Source organism: Dama dama, chromosome 9 (assembly GCF_033118175.1).
Source record: "Dama dama isolate Ldn47 chromosome 9, ASM3311817v1, whole genome shotgun sequence".
Lineage (NCBI taxonomy): Eukaryota > Metazoa > Chordata > Mammalia > Artiodactyla > Cervidae > Dama > Dama dama.
The window spans coordinates 97,383,795-97,407,558 of NC_083689.1; the positions used below are offsets into that span (position 1 = coordinate 97,383,795).

At 38.9% G+C, this 23,764-nt stretch overlaps 1 protein-coding gene across 1 annotated transcript; it reads right to left on the reverse strand.

Moving 5' to 3' along the window:
- Positions 1 to 1,503: 1,503 nt before the first annotated feature.
- On the reverse strand, positions 1,504 to 19,940 carry RIOK2 (RIO kinase 2). The gene is made up of 10 exons (XM_061152070.1): positions 19,600 to 19,940; positions 16,540 to 16,678; positions 15,336 to 15,452; positions 13,077 to 13,252; positions 10,095 to 10,183; positions 7,820 to 8,011; positions 6,248 to 6,340; positions 4,855 to 5,379; positions 3,711 to 3,807; positions 1,504 to 1,851 (listed from the first exon to the last, which is right to left on the reverse strand). The coding sequence occupies exons 1-10, from the start codon at positions 19,663 to 19,665 to the stop codon at positions 1,687 to 1,689; spliced, it is 1,659 nt and encodes a 552-aa protein (XP_061008053.1). The 5' UTR covers positions 19,666 to 19,940; the 3' UTR covers positions 1,504 to 1,686.
- Positions 19,941 to 23,764: the final 3,824 nt, after the last annotated feature.

Genomic DNA, 23,764 nt, shown 5'->3' on the forward strand with positions numbered 1-23,764 from the left:
TCTTCAACTTTGTTATTAAAATGCTTTAAAGTAGATTATAAAAAAAATGAATACCTGCATTTAAAGACATACCTAAAATTCAAAGCTATGTAAATACTTTCAAAATTAGTATAATTATCAAGGGACTTGGATTTGACATTTTCTTGTATCTGTATTATTATTAAAGTGAATTTACCAGATAGGTTTACTGTGAATGGACAGTAAAACTAGTTTTGCAAAGGTTAAAGGGAATCTGCTATCTTTATCAAGCTTGGAAAAGAATCTGCTGTTTTATCTCCTGGCCAACGGTAACTACAGAATCAAGAAATTCAAGGTCGGGAGGGGGGGATCGGGATGGGGAACACATATAAATCCATGGCTGATTCATGTCAATGTATGGCAAAAACCACTACAATATTGTAAAGTAATTAGCTTCCAACTAATAAAAATAAATGGAAAAAAAAAAAGAAATTCAAGGTCATCCTGGCTGGTGACTGTGGGGTGACACTGCCATCTAGTGGCCATCTCCACTGCAGGTGACATCTCTTTTCCTGGCCATGCTGATGCTGAAGAGACTGGATTATCATCAGTCACATGTATCTAAGAACCCATTTTCACATCTCACTGGATAATAAAAGTCTTTGAGGGAGAAACCATGCATTATGTATTTTTTTTCCTGGGGGAAATGACCCCCAAGGCAGCAAAATATCCACCTGTAACTTTACAGTCAGTCCTCCTATACCTGCAGATTCAGCCAACCTCAGACCAAACAGAACTGTAGTATGTGTTTACTGAAGAAAAAAAAAAAAATCCGTGTATAAGTGGACCCTCGCAGCTCAAACCCATGTTGTTCAAGGGTCAACTACATTTGCTAACTTTGATGTGAAACATGTTCTCAAGCCACCCAGCTGAGGATATCAGAATGCTCCACTTCTCACCCTTTCTACTCCTCCCCACCCTTGAGTCCACTTCTGCTCAGGCTGCAAAAAATCCAGAAACAGTAAAAAATCATGGTGGGACTGTCTCAAGTTTCTGCTCCCATTATCATGTTACTGATTTAAGTAATGGAAAATAGACAGACATTACTGACTTATCCTTAATAATAGAGACTAAAAAAAATGGATGGCAGTAAGTTCTTCCAGTGGCTAAATGAAACACAACCAAGTTATTAGCAAATTTTCTGAAAGATAAAACATCATTACGATTATCATTCCAATGCCCAGGTACACGTTAAGGTGCTGGGCATTGTTCCAAGTGCTTTCTATGCGATCTCTCATACAGTCCTCAAAACAATACTACAAAGTAGTTATAAACCCAATTTTAACAGTACAAAAACCGAGGCAGAGGAGAAAAAGAGGGAGAGAGAAATGCGATTCGCTTAGACGTTCCCACTGGTAAATGGAAAAGCTGTGACATGAAACCAAGCAACCTACCGGCAGAGAGCAAAGAAACGACAAACACAGCGATACTGAGATTTCAAAAAATTCTCAAACATTCCTAACAAAAATAACTAGGAAAACTGTGTTGCTTTTGCAGACAATTACTCTTATCTATTTTTTAGAAAACATGTATTGAATGAGTCAAGTTTATTGACGAAAGAGGGTTTATTTACCTATTTATATATCTGCCTTGGTCCAAAAAATACTAAAGGTGGCTTTAAAAGGGATCACAGTAACTTTGTGCAGTACAGTCAAGGTCTTAAATATATTACTCTCCCCAAAAGCTAGCTGCTTCCAAACTTGATTTAATATTTTGCATGTTTTCTCGCCGTTGCTTGGTGAATATATTTGCTTCTCCCTTCTGTAACCGTCGTCTCACAGCTGATTTTTGTTGTTTTGTCAACTGACGTTTCACCTTCTGTTTCACCAATTCCTGGAAAGATATTATGAATTAGTATCACTGAAAACTGATTATTTTGATAGAGAGTAAATGGTCAATAAAAGAAAGATTTACACTGCTAATGTTTTAAAATTTCCTATTAAAAGCTTGAGTTTAAAAAGTTCTAAACACTGACGGTATACCTATTAACCAGCAATAAAACAAAACATTGAACTGCTACAAAATAGGAGGAATTAAATTCTTAACTCAAATACAGATTACAGCTAAAAGCAGGGTATAGCAGGATAGTAGTGAACAATCACAATTTTTTGAGTAACAAATCATAGTGCCACCTAGTGTCACTAGAAAAACCGGGAAAAACCAACAAACTGCCAAACCAACCCCCAAAACTCAAACACAGTACAATGGAAAACAAAACCACCACCACTAACAAAAAAACCAAGAAAAGACAAAAAAACCTGCCTATTCCTTTGCTTTCTAAGTAAACGTAGGCATGGTTCTGTAGCAGAAAATTATGTTTGAAAGCATTTAGTACTGGTCAAATACACGCAAGAGCGCCTTCCTAACTTTAGGTATAGAAATGACTCGATGGCGGGAGTTACTCATGGAAAAGTCCTCATACAGTTTCTGGGAGAAATGTATGTTTTCACATGATGACTGATCATAAATTCAAATTATTTCTTTATCACTTAAGACACTGGCCGCCAATGCCAAATGACGTGCAAGATGAATATTTTGTTCACAGGAACCTTTTTTCCCCCTCTGGAGTATTCAGCCTGTTATTTAATCATATATAATCTTACATCATCCAACCTCTCTCCTAAAAAAAGAAGTTGAATGGTGAAATTGATTGAAACAAGGGGCTCTTCTTAATATGCCTCACCCTGTTAGGCACAAAGAAGCATTTATTAAAAACCTGTCATGAAAAAGGAAAGATTAATGGATGTGAGAGGTAAAAAGGAACTAGGAAAACTAGTCTTCCTAATGTAGTGTTTATTGGACTGTATGTGTATTAGTGTAAAAATCTGGAATCTGGATGAGTCTAGTTAAATGCAGACTTTGGATTATCTCACATAGTCAGGCAGACAGGCTTTAACAAGTTATCCCTCTTTATTTCACTCTGATGATTCTCAACGGGAAGAAAAGTAAAAGAAGAGAAAGGGAAACAAGAATCAGAATGCAAGTTCCTGCAGAGGCTGAGACCCTATGAGACGCAGTCTCAGGAAAGTCAGAGTTTCAGAAGCACCTGGTTGGTACTGCAGAAGTTTCATGACTGAAAGCATTAGGACTGGCTGAAAGTTTAACATGGGAGTGATTTTTCTCTATCTCAGGAAACTAGGCAACTGTCCCAGTTCCTCACCCCAGGAGACCAGAAACCTGAATCAGATCAGCATCATAAGCTTGGTGTCTTAACAACAGAGCAACACCTTCAGAATTCTGAGGGTCAGTTATTTCCAAATCACAACTCACAAGTAGGAAAAAAAATCCACATTAGTATATTTAAAAAGAATGATGAAATGGGAACTAAAATACAGTTGATCCTTGAACGAGGCTGTTAGGGGCATGGACCCACTTTACAGTTCAAAATCTGAGTATAACTTGAAGGGCCAGCCGCCTGCATCAGAGGTGCCTCTGCGACTGCAGATTCAACCAACTGCAGACCGTGTGGTTCTGTGTGTGCTCATCCACTTCAGTCGTGTCCAACTCTGCGACCCTATGGACTGTAGCCTGCCAGGTTCCTCTGTCCATGGGGGTTCTCCAGGCAAGAATACCAGAGTGGGTTGCATTTATGTCTCCTGCATTGATAGGCACGTTCTTTACCACTAGCACCACCTGGGAAGCCCACAGCAGTGACCCAGTAAATACCCTGGAAATGTCGAATGAACAGTTACCGGAGGAATTGTTGAACAGCTTAAAACACTGCCCACAGAAGCGACACTCAAAGTTCTCGTTCTATGTCGATTAGTATCTTCCATATTTTCTTCATCTCTAGAAATGAGATGAAACAAACATTTACATAGTTAATCCTTAATTATGCTTAATTTATACAATATTACTATCAATATTCTGAAATAAAGCCATTTCATTAAACTACCCCAAATCCTAAAAGTTAAATTTTAGATCTTTTGCTATCTAAGCCAAGGCTGATTCACAAATATGTGATATTTATCCAAAAAAAAAAAAAATATCTTACAAGAAAAATAATGTAATGGTAATTTTTAATTGTACACTAACAAATAAGTACAGAAGTTTCAAAGTACCAGAGAAAATCCATTTTAAGTATGTATATTAAGAGCACACTTACATTTTTATTACACTATACATTAATCAAACATACGTTAGACAAATAATTATTAAAAAATACAAACAATTCATGTCTAAAACCTCATCAATTTATTATTTGAAAGTAATCATTTGAATTTTAAGACAGAACTGCTTAAAACCGAATATATGTGGTAGCATCAAGTCAACGGTAGATAGAGTTATTTGAATTATAACAATAGAAGTGATATCTGCTTTCATTATGCGCATGAAAGTGAAAGTCGCTCAGCTGTGTCCGACTCTTTTCGACCCAATGGACTGTACAGTCCATGGAATTCTCCAGGCCAGAATACTGGAGTGGGTAGCTGTTCCCTTCTCCAGGGCATCTTCCCAACCCAGGGATCAAACCCAGGTCTCCTGCATTGTAGGCAGATTCTTTACCGGCTGAGCCACCAGGGAAGCCCAACACTGCAGTGGGTAGACTATCCCTTCTCCAGCGGATCTTCCGGATCCAGGAATCGAACCGGGGTCTCCTGCGTTGCAGGTGGATTCTTTACCAGCTGAGCTACCAGGGAAGCCCCAAAGGAATGTTGCGCTGGAACAAGGACTTGAACCCTGGACCCTCAGTTTAAGAGGATGCTCTACTGACTGAGCTATCTGCACATACCGATGCAGAAAACAGCTGTCATGCCATTTGAAAAAAGCACTCATTTACCAGAATCAAAGTATAGGTCTCCAGATTAAAGTAAAAAAATAATCAACAAAAATCTATACCTGAAAGGCCTGAATTCTTTGCTCAACGATGACAAGGCAATTAGATGAGGGCACTCATCTTCAGCCTCCTCAGGGCCCACGATGATTCCACCTTGACCTGTCTCACCATCTTGCCTGCTGTCATGTTCACATCTCCTGTTCTCCCCAGAAAATTCAGTTAAAGAACTGTTTTCAACAACCTGCCCTTCTATTTCTTCTAAAGCTTGACTGAATTCAGTCATTTCGAAATTGTGTGCATCAGCATTGTCCTCTGACAAACTACCTTCCTTTATTTGCTCAAGGTTTTCAAATGATCTGCAACAGCAGTCAACTGATTCACCTACAGAGTTCCGTCCACTTTCATTTTCTGATCTACAATCCTTGGCTCTTTCTGACATCTCTTCATCAGAAAGTGAGAATTCAGATCTCTCCTCTGTTTCAATATTTTTATCATCTGGACCTGCTGGATGAAGTAGTTCATCATCTGCCTGCATCTCCTTTGTGTAGCCACTGGCAGAAACCTCTACGTCAAGAGAGTCCTCCCTCCTAGGAAAAAAAGAATGTTATACATTTAGAAAAAGAAAAAAAAATCCACCTAACATGGGGAAGTATATTCAGTATGACTCTCAAATGGATTTAACAGTTTATAGCTTTTAAAGGTTTTTCTCTGCCTAAAAATAAAAGGTAATACTTAAATCACTTAAGTACACAAATATAAAGGATATATGTTAGTTGTCATTTAAGAATAAAAGGACTGTGAAGGGCAACAGATATTAGAAAAGTTACAGAAATTTCAGTGCATACTGACTTAATAAATTAACTTTTTTGGGGGGGTAACAATTTTAAATTGGGTCAATCATCCTAAATCAAAAACCAGCATCTTAACTGAGCATATAAAATGAGAAAATTTGGCTGTGAGAATTATGTTCCATGAATCAATTAAAGATAGTTTCTACAGTGAATAAAGGAAAAACACAAATTCTGATAAACAGGACTTTATTCTTTAAAAATTAGTTATTCATAGAGCATCCGCTATTGAATAAGAGTTCTTGAATTTATAAGAAACTAAGTATGTTCCTGGAGAAGGCAATGGCACCCCACTCCAGTGTTCTTGCCTGGAGAATCCCAGGGAAGGGGGAGCCTGATGGGCTGCCATCTATGGGGTCGCACAGAATTGGACACGACTGAAGTGACTTAGCAAGTATGTCCCTCTTCCAAATTCAGTAAGGTTAATGGACCACAGGCAGGCATAGTTTTTAAGTTTCATTTGTATATTACCAGCAGTGATACTGAACAACGATTATAATATACCAAAGGTCACTATTTGAAAAAATTTTAGACGAAAGTGTTTCTAAGTAAATAAATCAGGGATTTTAACAGAATTCTATCATTTTATGCAATGCAGTGTACAAACCTTATATCACTAAAGGTTGGGAAAAGCTCACTTTCATAGCTGAAACGTTTCATGAAGAAATCTCTAATGCATTTCACATCTCTGTCAAAATACCTGCAAAAGCAAGAATCATTTTTTTTATAGACTTTGTTGCTCATCTTTTTCCTTATTAGCCAATGACAACATCCCTGCTATTTGTTATAACACTCTTATCCTTACATGAAAGAGAAAAGGATGTTACTCAAATGAAAAATAAATCAGTTGCCAATATCTGAAAAACTAAAACTAAAAGCAGAGGAACTAACAAGGACTATAAGCTGTCAAGGGCATACAGTTCCTATGGTTAGAATAAACTCAAGGTTTTCCCATACTGTGACAGATACACATATGAAACCCAGTTTGGGGGCCAATTTCTACTTTTCAGTCTGTCTAGTTATAGTTCCCATCAGCTACGCTCACTAGAACCTCTAGTCAACTGGGAAAGTTGAAGACAAAAACAGACCAGTGACTCATAAGAAAAAGTTTGTGGGCTAATGAATGTTACGGTTATATTATCTTTATTACCCAATAGCTGATATGCAGTAAACATTTATAAGAGATTAATAATGCTATGGCTTATAAATAGTAATCTGAAGACACGTTAATCTGGGAATAGAAGGACCTCTGAATATCAGGGTGCTTTTTAGGTAACCATAAAGTAGCAGGAACAGATTAAATTCTCTAGAAGGTGTCCAGAAAGGGAGAATTAAGAGATAGGATGACATGGAATTGAGAGAACAGGAGAGAAAAGTACTCAACCTTAATTTGATTATGCTCAATTGCATCATGGAATACAAACACATAAAGGAAAATGTTCTGTCATATTTCACAATTGGGCTTGTTTAGATGGTCAAGTAGCACGAGAAATAAGATTATCACAGTACATAAATTGATTCTGCCCTGTGTCAGGATGACGTTTTACTTGAATTCCATTCTCTTAACAAAATAAAAGCTAAAAATGACAGGAGGCGGTATCATTATCTGTCTGTAACTGAGGTTCAGTATAAAACCACAACTTTCATTAAGGCCATAAAAAATTATTAAATTATGCTGGGTGAAATCCTCTTGGAGGCAACTATGCAACAGAGAGAAAAGCAGAAAAAGGCAGAGAGGATGGTGACCAGGGTCCCCCCTTCTGTGTCCCTACTTCTGAGCAGGCTTTTGTTTTAAAAATTGGGCATACACCCAAAAGTTTGTTTGAATAGATAGTTCCATTGCTAAGAAAGCTTGACTTTTGCAAGTTTGTCAACTTATAAGAGTAATTCAAATTCTTTTGATGATTTATAAAAGTAAACAGTTTCTTCAGACTTCTAATAAACAATATTATTTTAATGAATAAATTTTAAAAACTGGATCAATGCGCATTTTTCCCCCCTTTAAAATACTGAGGAATAAGAAAAGTTCTTAGGTGGAAAGATCCTAGCACTTTGATATCCTTATCAGCCACTTCAAAACAGTTATTAACCCAAATGGCAGTATGACAAGGCTTAAAACTTAAGAATAAATTAAAAAATGACTGCAGCACACATAAACACAGCCATGTCCAGAGTATACCATTCAGCATTGGGATGAGAAGTTGAAACCATTTGTGGAAAATCGATCATGGTAATGTGATCATCTTTATCCAAAATTAGATTGAATTCATTGAAATCTCCATGAATCAGTCCATGATTTGCAAGTTTAACAATCAGTTCCATAGCTTCATCATATACTGATGCAGGATCTTCAACATGGTGTATCTGACATCTGAAAGTAAGGAAATGGTTCATTTGTCCTCATTCATGATTTTAATGAAAGCAAGCACTGGGTGTATTTACATATAAATATTTCCATTTCAAGTCTTGCTAGCCTCTCTTCATTCCTATCTGCATATAGACATAATACCTCTTATTTTAAAAAAAAAAGCTACAACCCACTCAAATCTGCATCTTCTTCCCACTATTACACACATTCTTTGTTCCACATTCTTTATAACCAAACTCCTCTAGTTGTGCTTTCTCCAATTTTTTTCCTCCCATTCTAATGAACCCATTTCAAATAGGCTTCCATTCATCCTGCTCCAATAAAATGGCTCTTGTCAAAACCACCAATGACTTCCAAATGACCTGCCATATCCAGTGGTCAATTCTTGATCTTCATCATAATCTGGTCTATTAGCTAATCCCTTCCTGGTCCTTGAAGCAGATCCTTTCACTTGACCCTTGGTCTACTAACTCTTAAGGCTGTCCTCTTTCTGCACTGATCATTCCTTCTTAGTCTTTTTAGCTAGTTTTTCAGCTTTTCTCTGACCTATAAATTTTGGAGCTCCTCAAAGGCGAATCCTAAAACCTATTGTTTTAACCATTCTTGATCTCATTCACAGACTTCAATCTAGACTTCCCCTGAGCTTCTAGGCATCTCTAACTGACCATGTCCCCAAGTGAACCTCTGATTCTGCCCCACTAACTCCCAACTGTCTTCCTGCAGCCTTTCCCATTTCTATAAGTGGCAACTTTATCCCTCTAATCAATTCATTATTCAGGCCCCAGATCTTTACTTGCCACTTCCTTCTTGTCAATATCCAATCTCAAACAAATCATGTAGGCCCTGACTGTAAAACACATCCAGAATCTGACAACTGTTCCCTCACCTTCACATCTACCACTCTGATCTAGACTACCATCATCTCTTTTGAGGATTATAATAATCTCCTAACTTTTCTTCCTAACCCTGTCCTAGTCTTCCTTTAGTATATTTTCAATAGGCAGCCAGAGTGATCCCATCATAGCATCAGTCAGATCATGTCTCTTCTCAATTCAAAAATCCTCCAGTGCTAGGGAGTTCCCTGGCAGCCAGTGGTTAGTACTATTACTGCCACCAGAAGAACCCTCCAATGGCTTCCTGTCTCAATCAAAATGGTCCCTGTAATACTGTCTCAATGGCAGTCATGTGAGGAAACACAAGTGTATCAAATGAACCCTAAAGTTACTCAACGTTGGGCGTCCCTGGTAGCTCAGCTGGTAAAGAATCCACCTGTAATGTGGGAGACTGGGTTTGATCCCTGTGTCAGGCAGATCCCCTGGAGAAGGGAATGGCAATCCGCTCCAGAATTCTTGCCTCGAGAATTCGATGGACAGAGGAGTCTGGTAGGCTACAGTCCGTAGGGCTGCGAAGAGTCCGACACGACTGAGCAACTAACACTTCCATTTTCTTTCATATTTAAATATATCCTCTCTACCAAAACAGTCTCTGATCTCATCACTCACAATTTTTCCCTAGAGTCAGCTCCAGCCACAGTGGCCTCCTCACTGTTCCCTGAACATGAAGGTAAGCGCCCATCTCAGGACTTTTGCTCTTTTCTCTGCCTAGAATGTTCTTAGATATCCGCATCATTTCTTCTCTCGCTTGTTTCAGGATTCTGCTGAAAAGTCACTTTACCAATGAGAACTTTCCTGATCATCCCAGCCTTCCACATCTGTCTCAGTATTTCTTGTCCCACTTACCCTATTTTATTTTTATCCATAGCATTCACCACTATCTGATGTATCATACAATTCCTTGTTCAGCTATTTATTGCAAGTTTCCTTCCATCAGAACGTAAGCTCTGTGAGGACAGGGACTTTGTTTATTGGGGTGCCTTGAACAGTGCTTGGCACACACTAGATTGTTAATAAAAATCCACATTGTCAGAATGAAACTGAATTTTCAATTTGCCTTTAAGTCTACTGCTTTATGTTCATTTCTAACTCCCCAAAGTCATACTCCATTCAATGGAAAAAACTTATTTTAAAAAACTGAACCTTACAACTATTTATTAGAACTCATAGTTTTAAGAATAATAAATACTTACAGAGGATAGCCATTTATGAGTTCCATGACCACTGCATGGCGATTATAATCAATTGGCTTTGGAACTGGAAATTTCCTTTCATACAATGCCTAAAACATAGCAAAACAGGTAAAAAGTAATGAAGAGGTCATTAATTTTTAGGGAACAATAAAGTTAAGTGTACCTGTCCAAAACCAGGGGAAAAAAAAAATCATAACCTTCACAATATTACAGTTAACACATGATTACGTATGACTTATTCACAGCACAGGATGAGCTATATATAAAAATAAAATTGGAAATCAGTTTTGTAATTCACTTTTTTACCAAATATTCATTTATTGACCGTTTACCAAATACACATTGTGCTAGGGTTACAAAAATGAGTGTGAAAATGTCTCTGCCTTCAAGCAGTTCAGTCTCTTAGGATATGTATATCCTCTTCTATTTTGTAAGCTTCTGTCATTTACTGGCGTGTGCTTAAAAAATTCAAATGGAAATAAACTGTGATTTGGAAACACTGTCTTCTGGTATATCAGGAAATGAAATATTTCAGTATATTGGACATTTTAGTTTATAGAGCACCGACTTTTTCCTTCGGACCACAACACCAATCTCTTACGTGACAAAGAATCGCTGCAGTCACAAACACTGGGAATCTGAGTCAAATGTTACTACCCGCCATCCATAAATTCATTTTCCCCCTGCTTAACTTTTCCTATCCTACTGCTTCCAAAGTCGTGTTTTTATTACTTCCTTCAAAATATCGTAGTTTTCTGCATTCTGCCATTCGGGATGCTGCCACTTCTAACAGGGCTTTGTCACTGTTACCCCAACCACATCAACAACGGTTCAGCGCTGCACACCAAACCTTTCCTCAGTGTACTAGTACCAACTAAGATGCTTGTGTCAATGCTCCATTTTAAAAAACCTACAATGCTGTAAATATTGATTTCAGTCTGAATAACTTTCCCTAGTTTTCAAAACTCCTTAATCCACTTGTTCAGTCCTAGTTCTCTTCAATACTCTGTACAATAAATACTCTAGAGTGTGATCGTAACAGCCACCTTGATGACTGTCATCCGTACACACAGGGCTCACACTCACATTCCTGTCTGTCATTCTGGCTCCTTTGCAAAGTACACAGACTTGTCTTTTCCTTATAGACAAGTCATTGCAAATCCCATTCAAGAAAATTCCTTTTACTCTACAGAAGTTTCTCTAAACTCAACATGATCTGACATTTAAACTGTTTTTTACTTTAATTTTTAATTGAAGGGTAACTGCTTTACAGAATTTTGTTTTCTGTCAAACATCAAGAATCAGCCACAGGTACACCCCTGTCCCCTCCCCTCCTCCCATCTCCCTCCCCATCCGGCCTTCTAGATTGTTACAGAGCCCGTTTGAGTTCCCTGAGACATACAGCAAATTCCCAGCGGCTGTCTGCTTTACATACGGTGATGTAAGTTTCCAAGTTACTCTCTCCACGCAGCTCACCCTCTCCTTCCTCCCGTCCCCCGAGTCTATTATAAGTCTGTTCTCTATGTCTGTTTCTCCACTGCTGCCCTGCAAATAAATTCATCAGTACCATCTTTCTAGAGTCCATATATATATGCATTAGTAAATGACATTTATATCTCTCTTTCTGACTTATTTCACTCTATAATAGGCTCCAGGCGTGTGTTCGTTACCTTCCTAATTTTAAGACAGACTGTTGTTACTCCTTTGGTATTCACTATTCACCTCCACCCTCCCACTCCTACGCTGCAAAATACTCAACACAGAGGTAGGCACAGAGCTGACACTTAGTGTATGCTTAACAGGGTTACTTTTATGATGCTGTCTACTCTTTCCTACCTTCCTTAGACAGGAACTGAACTACTTCCCATTCCCCAGTGACTGTCTGCTTGGTTGTACCTTTTTTATTTTTAAATCCAAATGGTTTTGGATCTGAGCCTTGGCAGCTCACGAGTATATAACAACTTTAACTAATGTCACAGTGGTTTAGCCCTGTGCCATAATCCTTAAGTTAAAGCTCAATCTTATTTTTACTTAAGAAAAGAAAGACTAAACTTACAAAGCATATTTATGTACAACCAGACTCTACTCCTGTATCTTCCTATAAACACACCAAGAAAATATTTACTACAGTTTGGGGGAAATGTGCAAGAATTCCTACCAAACTGCTTACTCACATTACTGATGAGTAATGGTGTGTGGTCATAGGACACAAACATTGGTGTAAGACAAAAAACACAGTATATATGATATTAGTAGCACTTATTTATACTGCCTTGAGGATTCTTCCCTCATGATTACTAAAAATTTAAGTACATGAAACTCCCAAGAAACAACAGGTCATACAACTGTCAATAATTCAAAATTTTAAAAAGTTATAACAAATAAATTCTACTGGCGAGAATAGTAAAAATGCAGTTACTTTTTTATTTAATTTACTAGTGAAGACAAGTAACTTGGATATTTTTAAGATACTTAATAAATCTATACTGAACATATTTTGAAAGGTAAAAGATTAAAAACTAAGATTTCTACCATTTCTAATATACATATAAATTCATAAATTAACATTTCTTCCATTGTGGGGAAAAAAATAATAGTCAACTTATCTGAGACACTAAGGTTTCTGAAGAAGGTAACTATTTGGTGTTTTTAATTAGAGACAGACATACATATATACACTGAACAAATATACATTCACACACATACATTTACATCATTAATTATTTCAGGCTACTCTACCTTGTTAACACTGCTGCATAAAAGTTGCCTTTATGCATTTATAACAGCTAAAAACACTTTTGCATAGAAGGGAAACCACCAGAAAAACAAATAACAGAAACAGTCAAAAGAGTTAAAAGTGACTGTCTGCAAGGACTGTGACAGGGGGTAGGGAGATATGGAGGCAACGGACTGATGCATGTCACTACAACCTTTCAACTACATATACTGTTTGGTTACTAATTTAAAATTAATTAAAAGTACCTTCATATAAGCAAATTCTTTCATGGCAGAGAGACGAGACAAATAAAGCCAAGACATGTTATGCCTGTGTTTATGGTAATCACGCTTGTTTTTCAGATTTCGAAAGGAGGTTCTTCCCAGTCTGTGAAGCTTTAATGCAAACTGCTGCCCTTCTTCATTTGCAACAATGTAAATATCTAAAGTCAAAATTTTAAAAGGATCATTATTATATTTTTGTTCCAGTAAGTTTAATCAATTCTAATTTTCTAACTTTGATTTTAGTTGTACCAAATGTTATCTTTCTCAATAACTTGAAATACTTATTCGGCAAAACTCTTTATTTTAGTTACAATTCAAAGTGATGACATGTATTAATATCTACTACAAAGAAAACAGGGGTGCAAAGGTATCAAAAGTTATTGCTTCCAAAGGTGTTTAATGCTCAATTAAATATAGTGTGGAAACATCTAATTGTTCTTTAGTGTCTTACATGCATGAGAAGGGATTAATAACATTTTCCTGTACAAAAGGGACTTCCCCAGTGGTCCAGTGGTTAAGACTCTACACTTAACAGTGGTTAGGAGCTAGTCCTACATGTTGTGAGGCGAGGCCAAAAAATAAACAAATAAATAAATAAAAAAACAAAACAACAAAAACTTTTTCAGCAATGTAAAGTTCAATTCTTAAACTGCTTCAATGAATAAACACTGAGTGTCAGAATATAATCCTACAGTAATCAGAATGGAGCAGATCTTCCCATAAATATTCTATTACTGACATTTAGAACATGTCCTAATTACTCAAGACAAACAGCCTCTCTCTCTGATGTGGGTGAGATTATAAACTGACACAAATTGCAGGAAATTTGGTCATACCAAAATTCTTAATGTACCTAACTTTAGCTCTAATAATTTAATTTCTAAGAATGTACTTGACAACTATGAGGAAGACATCTATGCTGATATGAAATGTCATGGATGCACCAAACGGAAAAAAATCAATGTGCAGAATTGTTAAGGACTGCTTGCTTTCACCTATGATTAAAAAAGATACATATATCCTCAGTACATAACATACTTGTATTGACACAGAATATTTCTAGGACATATGGGCTATTAAATAAACAGTCATAGCTTTGGGAAGTAATAAAAGGAGATGGAGACCTGGGTTAGGAGTTAAGATTCACTTTTCATTGTACTCTCTTCTGTACTTCATCATTTTGCAAGTAATGAAGTTCTTAAAAAAAAAAAAAAAGCCATTTTTTTAAATTGAAAAAAATTGGACATAAAAAACATTAAGAGGAAGTGTATCTCAAAAAAAAGTGTTTCATTACAGCTATACATGTCCACATACCTTCTCATATTTAGGAATCTAATATTACTTGTATGTGTGTGCTCAGTCACCTCTGACTCTTTGTAACCCCATGGACTGCAGCCCACCAGGCTCTTCTTTCCATGGAATTTTCTAGGCAAGCATACTAGAGTGGGTTGCCATTTCCTATTATAGGGGATCTTCCTGGCCCAGGAACTGAACCTGAATCTCTTGCATTGGCAGGCAGATTCTTTACTGTTGAGCCACCAGGGAAGTTCGCAACACCTGGGAAGCCTTATTAAATTTAAATAGTTTGGATAATAATATAACAGACATCCAAATCATATGAAGTACCCAAAACAACCTCCTTTGAAATAGGTTTTCTGATAGTTCTTTTGCTTCTAATTTTTTTGCTCTCAGTTTAAATTATGTAACTATACAGGATAAACTATGTAAGACAAAAAGCCGTGTATAAGCAGCATGTCATAAAGAAAATCACCCCCTGTTCTTTACTTTTATCACAGATAAAAAAACCAATACATAAGTATTTCTTTAATGCTATTTCAGAATTTTTTTCTGTGTTCTACACATACTTAACTTTGCCTTGTTGATCATACTGCTGTTATGAAAAAAAATGTGGTTTTTAGAACTTCCTTGTAGTATTTTTAAAAATTATTACAAATGTCCAGTTTTTCAGATATTAAAGTAAGAACATAGAAAGTTTTTGCCAAAGATTTCAGTTAGTATAGGAAAACTAATTCTTGGTATAACTGAACTTTCAGTGGTAGACTTATGAACAAACAATTTACCAAATAACAGTAATTTCAAAATCCATATTGCTTCCAAACAATTTTTCAATTTACTGTTTAGTCAGAAAAATAGAAAATTAAAGAGATGACTCCTTTTTTAAGGGAAATATAAATTAAAGCAAATAATGCACTCAAAATAGTACTATTAGTTAGCACTTACCAGATTCTTTGCCAACACCCATCTGGTTTCCAACAGACTCAACCACCTGTCTAGAAGACAACGTTTTCAAAGCTAGGTAATCATAGCCTGCATTTGTCAACCGATAGCCCTGGACAGCTAGACAAAATCAAATGAGAAAGATCATATTTTAGTTATATTGTACCGTCAAGTCACATCATGTCAAGAGAACAATTTAAACCTGGGAAGTCTTAGCTGGAAAAAGACTGGCTACCAAGTCTTATGAGTTTTGGCATTTCCTGTAATTTTTATTTCTTCTCTGAGCAGTGTTACTCAAATGGTAATCTATAGACTGACACCGGTCTGGAAAGGCTTAATAGTCTGAGACAAGTTATACAAACTGAAATTAAGTGGTTAAGCTAAAAATTTTTGTATCAATTTGTCTCAGTGGCATCTGACTCTTTGCAACCCAATGGACTATAGTCCTTGGAATTCTCCAGGCCAGAATACTGGAGTGGGTAGCCTTTTCCTTCTCCAGGGAATCTTCCCTACCCAGGGATCAAACCCAGGTCTCCCACATTGCAGGCAGATTCTTTACCAGCTGAGCCACCAGGGAAGCCCAAGAATACTGGAGTGGGTTGCCTATCCCTTCTCCAGTAGATCTTCCCAACCCAGGAATTGAACCTGGGTCTCCTGCATTGCAGACAGATTCTTTACCAACTGAGCTACCAGGGAATCCCTATACAAACTGAAATTAAGTGGTTAAGTTAAAATATTTTTCTATCAATATTACAAAATTATTTTGTCTTTAACAAGAAGGAATATGTGCCTGTATTTTGTCAATTTTTTACTTCATCTTTCTAGTATTTATATTATTTTATAAAGGTATGGACCCTTTATAAAGGTGGAAAAGAACCACAAACCATCGCCACAATGGTTTGAGAGGTAATGCTCTAGAGTCCTTTGGCCGACTGTACTTTCCCAAGACAGTAACAATGGTATCTCTATTCTACTTGCTCTTCTGCACCTGGAACTTCCTAATCCCTTACCAGGAAGTGGAAGTTATTTCTCTAACTTCTTTGATCTGGGTGGGTCTGGTGACTGCTCTGAGCAGAAGAACATGTGTGCTGTGTCAGTTCTAGGTCTAGTGTTTTCTTAGCATGAGAACTTCTATCTGCCTTTTGGAATACCTGCTCTGGGGGAAGCCAATACATGGAAAATCACAAAGGGTGCCTCAAATACTTACTTTTGGTTCGCTCCCAAGCTATGAGTTTATGTTTTACTAGTTCTCTTAAGACTTTATTACAACCACCATGTTTAAGGCTGGCTATAGAAGCAACCAAACTGCAGGGAACAATTTCATGGTTCTTCATGCCCATTTCAACCTGAAATTGAAGAACACAAAAATGTAACCATAAACAACATAGAGTCGCTATCTATCAAAACTCTGGTAAAAACTTAACTTTTTTAAACTTCTCTGACCATGCAGTTCCGGAAGCAATTATGAGATGTAATTATTACCTTCCCTAGTCATATTTTATATTGAGGAAAGTAGGAAACTCATGAAAATGTTTAGTCAAGGGAAATACATGAAAAAGGTTGTTTTAAGGACATTAATTTAGCAGGAATATGCAAAGCGGTTTATGGAAGGCAAAAACTGGAGGTGGTATACTGGAGAACAAAGACAACAGTACTGTCAGAGAAGATAGAAGCCAGAATAGAGGAGAGGTGAAGGGAATGGAGGGAAAGAATTGAAGAAATTAGTATGGGAGAGACCGGCACTTGATAGGGAAGGGTAAAGTGAATGAAGAGTGCAAGTTGAAGAAGGATTATTAAGATAATAATAATCATTATTTTAATGAAGTTTGGGAAAGGCGTGAGGAGGTAGACAAAGTTGCTTAATTCTATTTGAGCACATTGAGTTTGAGGTGTTGGAAGATCCTTCAAAGAAAGATACTTCAAAAGAAGATGTTAAGGAAAATTGGAAAGGGTGACCTGCACTTGGGAATGAAGTAATAACTACAGGAAAAAAATCTGTCAATTATTTAATGAAGAGATAAAGTCATGAAAGGGCGTGGTCATTAATCAAGAATATAATGGGAGAAAAAGGAGGGATGAGGGACAGAACTTGGGGAGGAATTCACACCAAAAGGTAAACGGCAGCCAAAGGATGATTATTGATATAGGAGGCACCGGAGAAATAAAGGGAAGAAGGTCAAGGAAAGGTGGTCACCTATATCAAGACTGGTAAGACTCAAGTGAGACTGAAACATTTTAACAATTAGGCCACTCCTTGGTGAGCTTCAAAAAGAACTTAAGAATTGCTAAGGTCAAGTTTTGGAAGATAAATCTGGCATCGTTCTGATATCCCAACCAAAACCTCACACTTTAAACTTAATTCACCTTCCATGCTTTGTTCTGTTTCTCTAACATTCTCTTGACTCCCCTATTTCTGACAGTGGCATTAAGGGATGAGTTAATGTGCTGAACAAGTAGAGAATGAAAGTATCTTTTGACACTAGGTATTTAGAGGATGTCTACCTGAATTTCAGAATCTATGGGAGGACAAAAAATTGTCTTCCAAATTTTACAATGAATTTGCATTTCACAGTTTAGTCCTTAAGCAATGTCTATTTAAGCAAAAGATAACAGCTCCTAAATAAATGTGTTTTATTCTGCAAATGCCTAATCTATGTGTTGATCTTTGTGCTATAATGCTAAGACCATAAAACCAGTTTTTGCCACTTTCCTGCTTAAAAACATTCAGGGACTCCCCTATACTTAGAATTTATTTCAAATTCTTTACCAAGCCTGTATGGCTCTATATCTATAGCATATCATCTGGCTCTCATCTTTTCCAGTTATATCTCCAACTCTTCAGCTTCTTACTTACTTTGCTCCAGCCAACCTGGCCTTTCTAGTCTTCAAAAGTTGTTCCTGCCTGCGGGTCTTCGCACTTAACCACTGGTTTCCTCTCCCTTCAATTCCTTGCAAGGACTTTACTCAGCAGGTTCCTTTCCATTCAGCTATTATGTCCGCCTGCCCCCCCCCCCCCCCAAATTCTTTCTTCTACTTAACAAGTATTTATTCAGTATCAAGTGCCAGGAACTTTTTAAAAAACAGACAAGATTCTTGCACTCAGACAGTCTTGTCTAACTGAAGAGTTTACAAACAGTATTCAGGCCCCTTGCGCCCATCACGCTGAGTTTCTATTTTATTATCCTCTTATCTTCATAACACTTTTTACCTGATATCCCTGTTATTTATTCGTTTACTGGATGACTTGTCTCCTTTCTCTTATCTGTCCTGTACCCTCTGCAATTCCCTAAAACTGTTACTAAAAACCCATTAAGTATGTGTTGATTGAATGAAGCTGAAGGAATGCTATGTGACTGAGTATGTTAGTAGGAAACGCAGTTCAGTTCAGCCGCTCAGTCGTGTCCAACTCTTTGCGACCCCATGGACTGCAGCACGCCAGGCCTCCCTGTCCATCACCAACTCTCGGAGCTTGCTCAAGCATCCAGTCAGTAATGCCATCCAACCATCTCATCCTCTGTCCTCCCCTTCTCCTGCCTTCAATCTTTCCCAGCATCAGGGTCGATGCAAATGACTCAGTTCTTCCTATCAGGTGGCCAAAGTATTGGAATTTCAGCTTCAGCATCAGTCCTTCCAACGAATATTCAGGACTGATCTTCTTTAGGATGGGCTGGTTGGATCTCCTTGCAGTCCAAGGGACTCTCAAGAGTCTTCTCCAACACCACAGTTCAAAAGCATCAATCTTTCCGCGTTCAGCTTTCTTTACAGTCCAACTCTCATATCCATATGTGACTCCTGGAAAAACCATAGCCTTGTCTAGTCGGACCTTTATTGGTAAAGTAATGTCTCTGCTTTTTAATATGTTGTCTAGGTTGGTCATAACTTTTCTTCAGCTACCAATTAATTCTCTTCAAGAGTCTTAAACCAAAAAAAAAAAAAAAAAAGAGAGAGTTTTAAACCCTTCTCGGTCGGAAAACGCAGCCCAGGGTCAAAGAAACTTCCTAGGCCACAGAGACTGGAATGTGATTCTGGAGAAGGGGAGCAGAAAGGAACGACGAGCGGGGGCCTTTGCTTCAAGTGGGGGAAAATAAAAGCTTGTGGACAAACGCTTTTGAAAAACCCGACTATCTGATCTTTTTCCTCAGTCCCAACGTCGGCTGCGTTCTGGGGGCACTAGGGCCTTGCTCAGCTCCCAGCAAACCTGGAGCAAGAGAAAAGGCACGCTCGGTGGAAAAGGACAGAGGAGGGGGAAAAACGGGGTACTTCTTACCGCTGTCAGGACCCTGAAGTCATCCCGGCTCATGTAACGCAACTTGGCCACATTCACCTTCCCCATGGCGGACCGGAACTCAGGCAAACCGGGACGACCAGAGGCGCGGTTAACGCAGCTTCTCACGCTTCTCACAGCGCCCGGGCGGCTCGCGCACGCGCAGTTTACCCTACAGGTCCTTGTCACTAAATAGATGTTCCGTTCTCACTGACTTGGGGCAATGAAACATCTTCTGAGTCTGGTGAAGCACATAGTGGAACAAAGCAGAGTACTTTTTGTAAAGTGATTCTGTTATGTCGCTGAATTGGCAGACTCTTTAAGTGCTCTAGAGATCATACCCCGTTTTTTTTTTTTTTTTTTCATATCTGTCAGGACCGACTGTCTAAAGGCCCGCGACCTGCCTTCTAAGAGCAGAGTGGGAATTTAATGAGAAAACCAAGTTTTATCTCCAAATAGCAACTCTTTTAGATGAAGTGAGTTGCATCAAGAAAGGGACAAAAAGAACTTGAGCTGGACTCAGGAAACCCAAGGCTATTCGGTAAGAGTAACCGCAGGAGCGGGTCCGTGTCTAGTTGCGCATGCTCACGACGGGCCGCCATGGTGGAAGAGAACTCTCGCGTCACTTGGCGTACCGGGTCGAAGGTGCTCCCTGAGACTCCCCAGTGCGCCTGCACCGCCTGGGGGTGGGGTCTGGAGTGAGGTGCGAGGGCGGGGTTGCAGTCGGCGTCTCTCTCGCGCTTTTCCAGAGAAAGGGCGCACGTGGACGGTTCCCAGTGGAGCTACGCAGTTGCTATCGAGAGCCTAATTTAAAGGCTTTCGGAGAACTGCGGACACAAGTCCTGGGACTTTCCCCTAGGTAAACAAAAATGTAACCTGAGCCGGACCGTTAACAGCTTGCACCCCGACCAAAAGGGTGCCTACTCTGTTTTTTATAAGGATGACAAAACTTGTACGATAATGTTTGCGTTTTTGTCTCATCTAAGGAACTATGGTTTAAGCCTTTCAGTTCAGTTCAGTTGCTCAGGCGTGTGTGCCTGGACTGCAGCACTCCAGGCTTCCCTGCCCATCACCAACTACCAGAACCTACTCAAACTCATGTCCATGGAGTTGGTGATGCCATCCAACCATCTCATCCTCTGTCGTCCCGTTCTCCTCTCGCCGTCGATCTTTCCCAGCATTAGCATCTTTCCCAGTGAGTCTGTTCTTTGCATCAGGTGGCCAAAGTATTGGGAGTTTCAGCTGCACCATCAGTCTCTCCAGTGAATATTCAGGACTGATTTCCTTTAGGATTGACTGGTTGGATCTCCTTGCAGTCCAAGGGACTTTCAAGAGTCTTCTCCAACACCACAGTTCAAAAGCATCAATTCTTCAGCACTCAGCTTTCTTTATAGTCCAACTCTCACATCCATACGTGACGACTGGAAAAACTGTAGCTTTGACTAGGCAGACCTTTGTTGGCAAAGTAATGTCTCTGGTTTTTAATATGCTGTCTAGGTTGGTCATAGTTTTTCTTCCAAGGAGCAAGCGTCTTTTAATTTCATGGGTGCAGTCACAATCTGCAGTGATTTTGGAGCACAGGAAAATGAAGTCTGTCACTGTTTCCATTGTTCCCCCATCTGTTTGCCACGAAGTGATGCAACCAGGTGCCATGATCTCGGTTTTTTGAATGTTGAGCTTTAAGCCAGCTTTTTCACTCTCCTCTTTCACTTTCATCAAGAGGCTCTTCAGTTCCTCTTCACTTTCTGCCATAAGAGTGGTGTCATCTGTGTATCTGAGATTATTAATGTTTCTCCCAGCAATCTGGATTCCACTTTGTGCTTCATCCAGCCTGACATTTCACATGATGTACTCTGCATATAAGTTCAATAAGCAGGGTGACACTATACAGCCTTGATGTACTCCTTTCCTTATTTGGAACCATTCTGTTCCATATCTGGTTCTAACTTGCTGCTTGACCTGCATGTAGAGTTCTTAGGAGGCAGGTAAGGTGATTTGGTATTCCCATCGCTTGAAGAATTTTCCACAATTTGTTGTGATCTACACAGTCAAAGGCTTTGGCAGAATCAATAAAGCAGAAGTAGATATTTTAAACCTTTAAAAGGCAGTTATTTTGGTTCACCCCTCATGGGAGGTGAGGGCACTGCATGTGTTTGAGGAGGATTGTGGGATACTGCAGGGCTGACCACATTTCAAACCACTGCTGTTCAGCCTTTCCCTGGGTCAAGGCTCATAACTTTCGGTGTAAACTTTGGAACTCAGTATTTACAGGTGTTCTCTCCTGCATCCCCACCCCCGTCCCCTCCAGTTTTCCTTGACCCAAGTGTTGATTTTCCTCTTCTCCAAGGTGATCTGGGTTTGTTGCTTTGTTTAAACACAGAACTAACTCTTTTATAGAACATGCACTCGGAGAAGGCCATGACAACCGACTCCAGTACTCTTGCCTGGAAAATCCCATGGGCCGAGGAGCCTGGTAGGCTGCAGTCCATGGCGTCGTGAAGAGTCGGACCGACTGAGCGACTTCACTTTCACGCATTGGAGAAGGAAATGGCAACCCACTCCAGTGTTCTTGCCTGGAGAATCCCAGGGCTGGCGGAGCCTGGTGGGCTGCCGTCTATAGCATCGCACAGAGTTGGACACGATTGAAACAATTTAGCAGCAGCAGCAGCAGTAGAACATGCACTGGAATTCTAAGGCACACAGTCAAATCAGCCCTATCTTTACAGCTAGAATAGTTAATATCCTGAAACCAGAAAATGAAGAAAGGATAACAATTCTCTATCCCTTTGACACACCCTTTGCTTTCTTTCTCATTGCTGAGGGCAGGCTTTCTCTAGTTGCAGCCAGGGCTTCTCATCATGGTGACTTCTTGCTGGGGCCTTCCAGATCTAAGGTGCAAGGCCTTCAGTAGTCGCAGTGCTCGGGCCCAGTAGTTGCAGCTCTGGGGCTTGGGAGCACAGGTCAGCAGTTGCGGCACACAGGCTTTGTTGCTGCTTAACATTTGAAGTCTTCCCAGATCGGGGACAGAAACTGGTGTCCCCTGCGTTGGAAGGTGGACTCAGCCACTGAACCATCAGAGAAGCCCTGGATGCAGCAAATCTTTGATTAACTAAGCTCAACTAATGGGAACCTTTATTCAAATGGAGTTTTTCTTTCTGTAATTCACATAAGACATAAAAAGTTTTTAAAGAAACCAAATTGCTAATTTATGGAGCAAGAATGGGATGGGAAACAGGAGTCTTTTGAGTGTCTACTCCTAATCCAACACTTCAGCAGACATTGTTAATTTGTTGTGGCACAAACCTTAGTTTACTTAACTCTGTAACTTCGTTTACTAAGTTACTTAGTAACTCTGTACTTAGTTTATACAAACTCTGCTCCAGACAGTGACCATTCATTGATTGGATTTGGCTAGAATTGCTGTGTTCATTCTGGAGTATTCCCTGGAGTTAATCAGGAAATACTTTCCAAATATCTTAAACTTTCAACATTAATATATATTTTTATAAAGTTATCTTATGCAAACTCTTGAAAAGTAAAAGTGATTCAAGTACTGTTCAGTATTCTGCTGTATTCTACCATACCTTGCTTAGTAATGAGTAAAATAAAAAAAGCACACGTCGTCTTCATTCAACTCATTTACCCTTCATCAAACATATGTGTCAGAATTTTTCTCAATCTTGGGGAAGCTCCATCCCAATCGTTAAGCCTTATGGTGGAAGGATATGAGTACAGGTAGAGAATAGTATAATAGAGGTATGCAAAGGATTTATCACATCGCTATTTCGAGCTTGTCCTCACAAGCTGAAGATCTTGACTGTCCAGAAATTAAAGTTCAGACTTCTTAGGTTGAAGTTCGAACTTCTTAGGCTGCCATTTAAGATCTTCAGTAATCCGTGTCATTAATTCCGAGTAGCATGTTCTCTTACCTAATTGAACTACTTTGTTTTTTACATTGCACAGCTCCCTTGGTTTTCTGTCTCACTGCTTTCCCCCCTCTGTTTCTAATTCTCTCCTTTCCTTCCCTTTTTGTTTTTTCCTTTACAGTCACTGTGTATGGAGACCCTACCTGCCATTCTTAAAATGTGGTGCATTCCGTAAAGCTTTTGCTTAATATCCTTATGTTGGTTTCCTAGTGTGCCTTAACAAATTACCACAAACTTGGTGA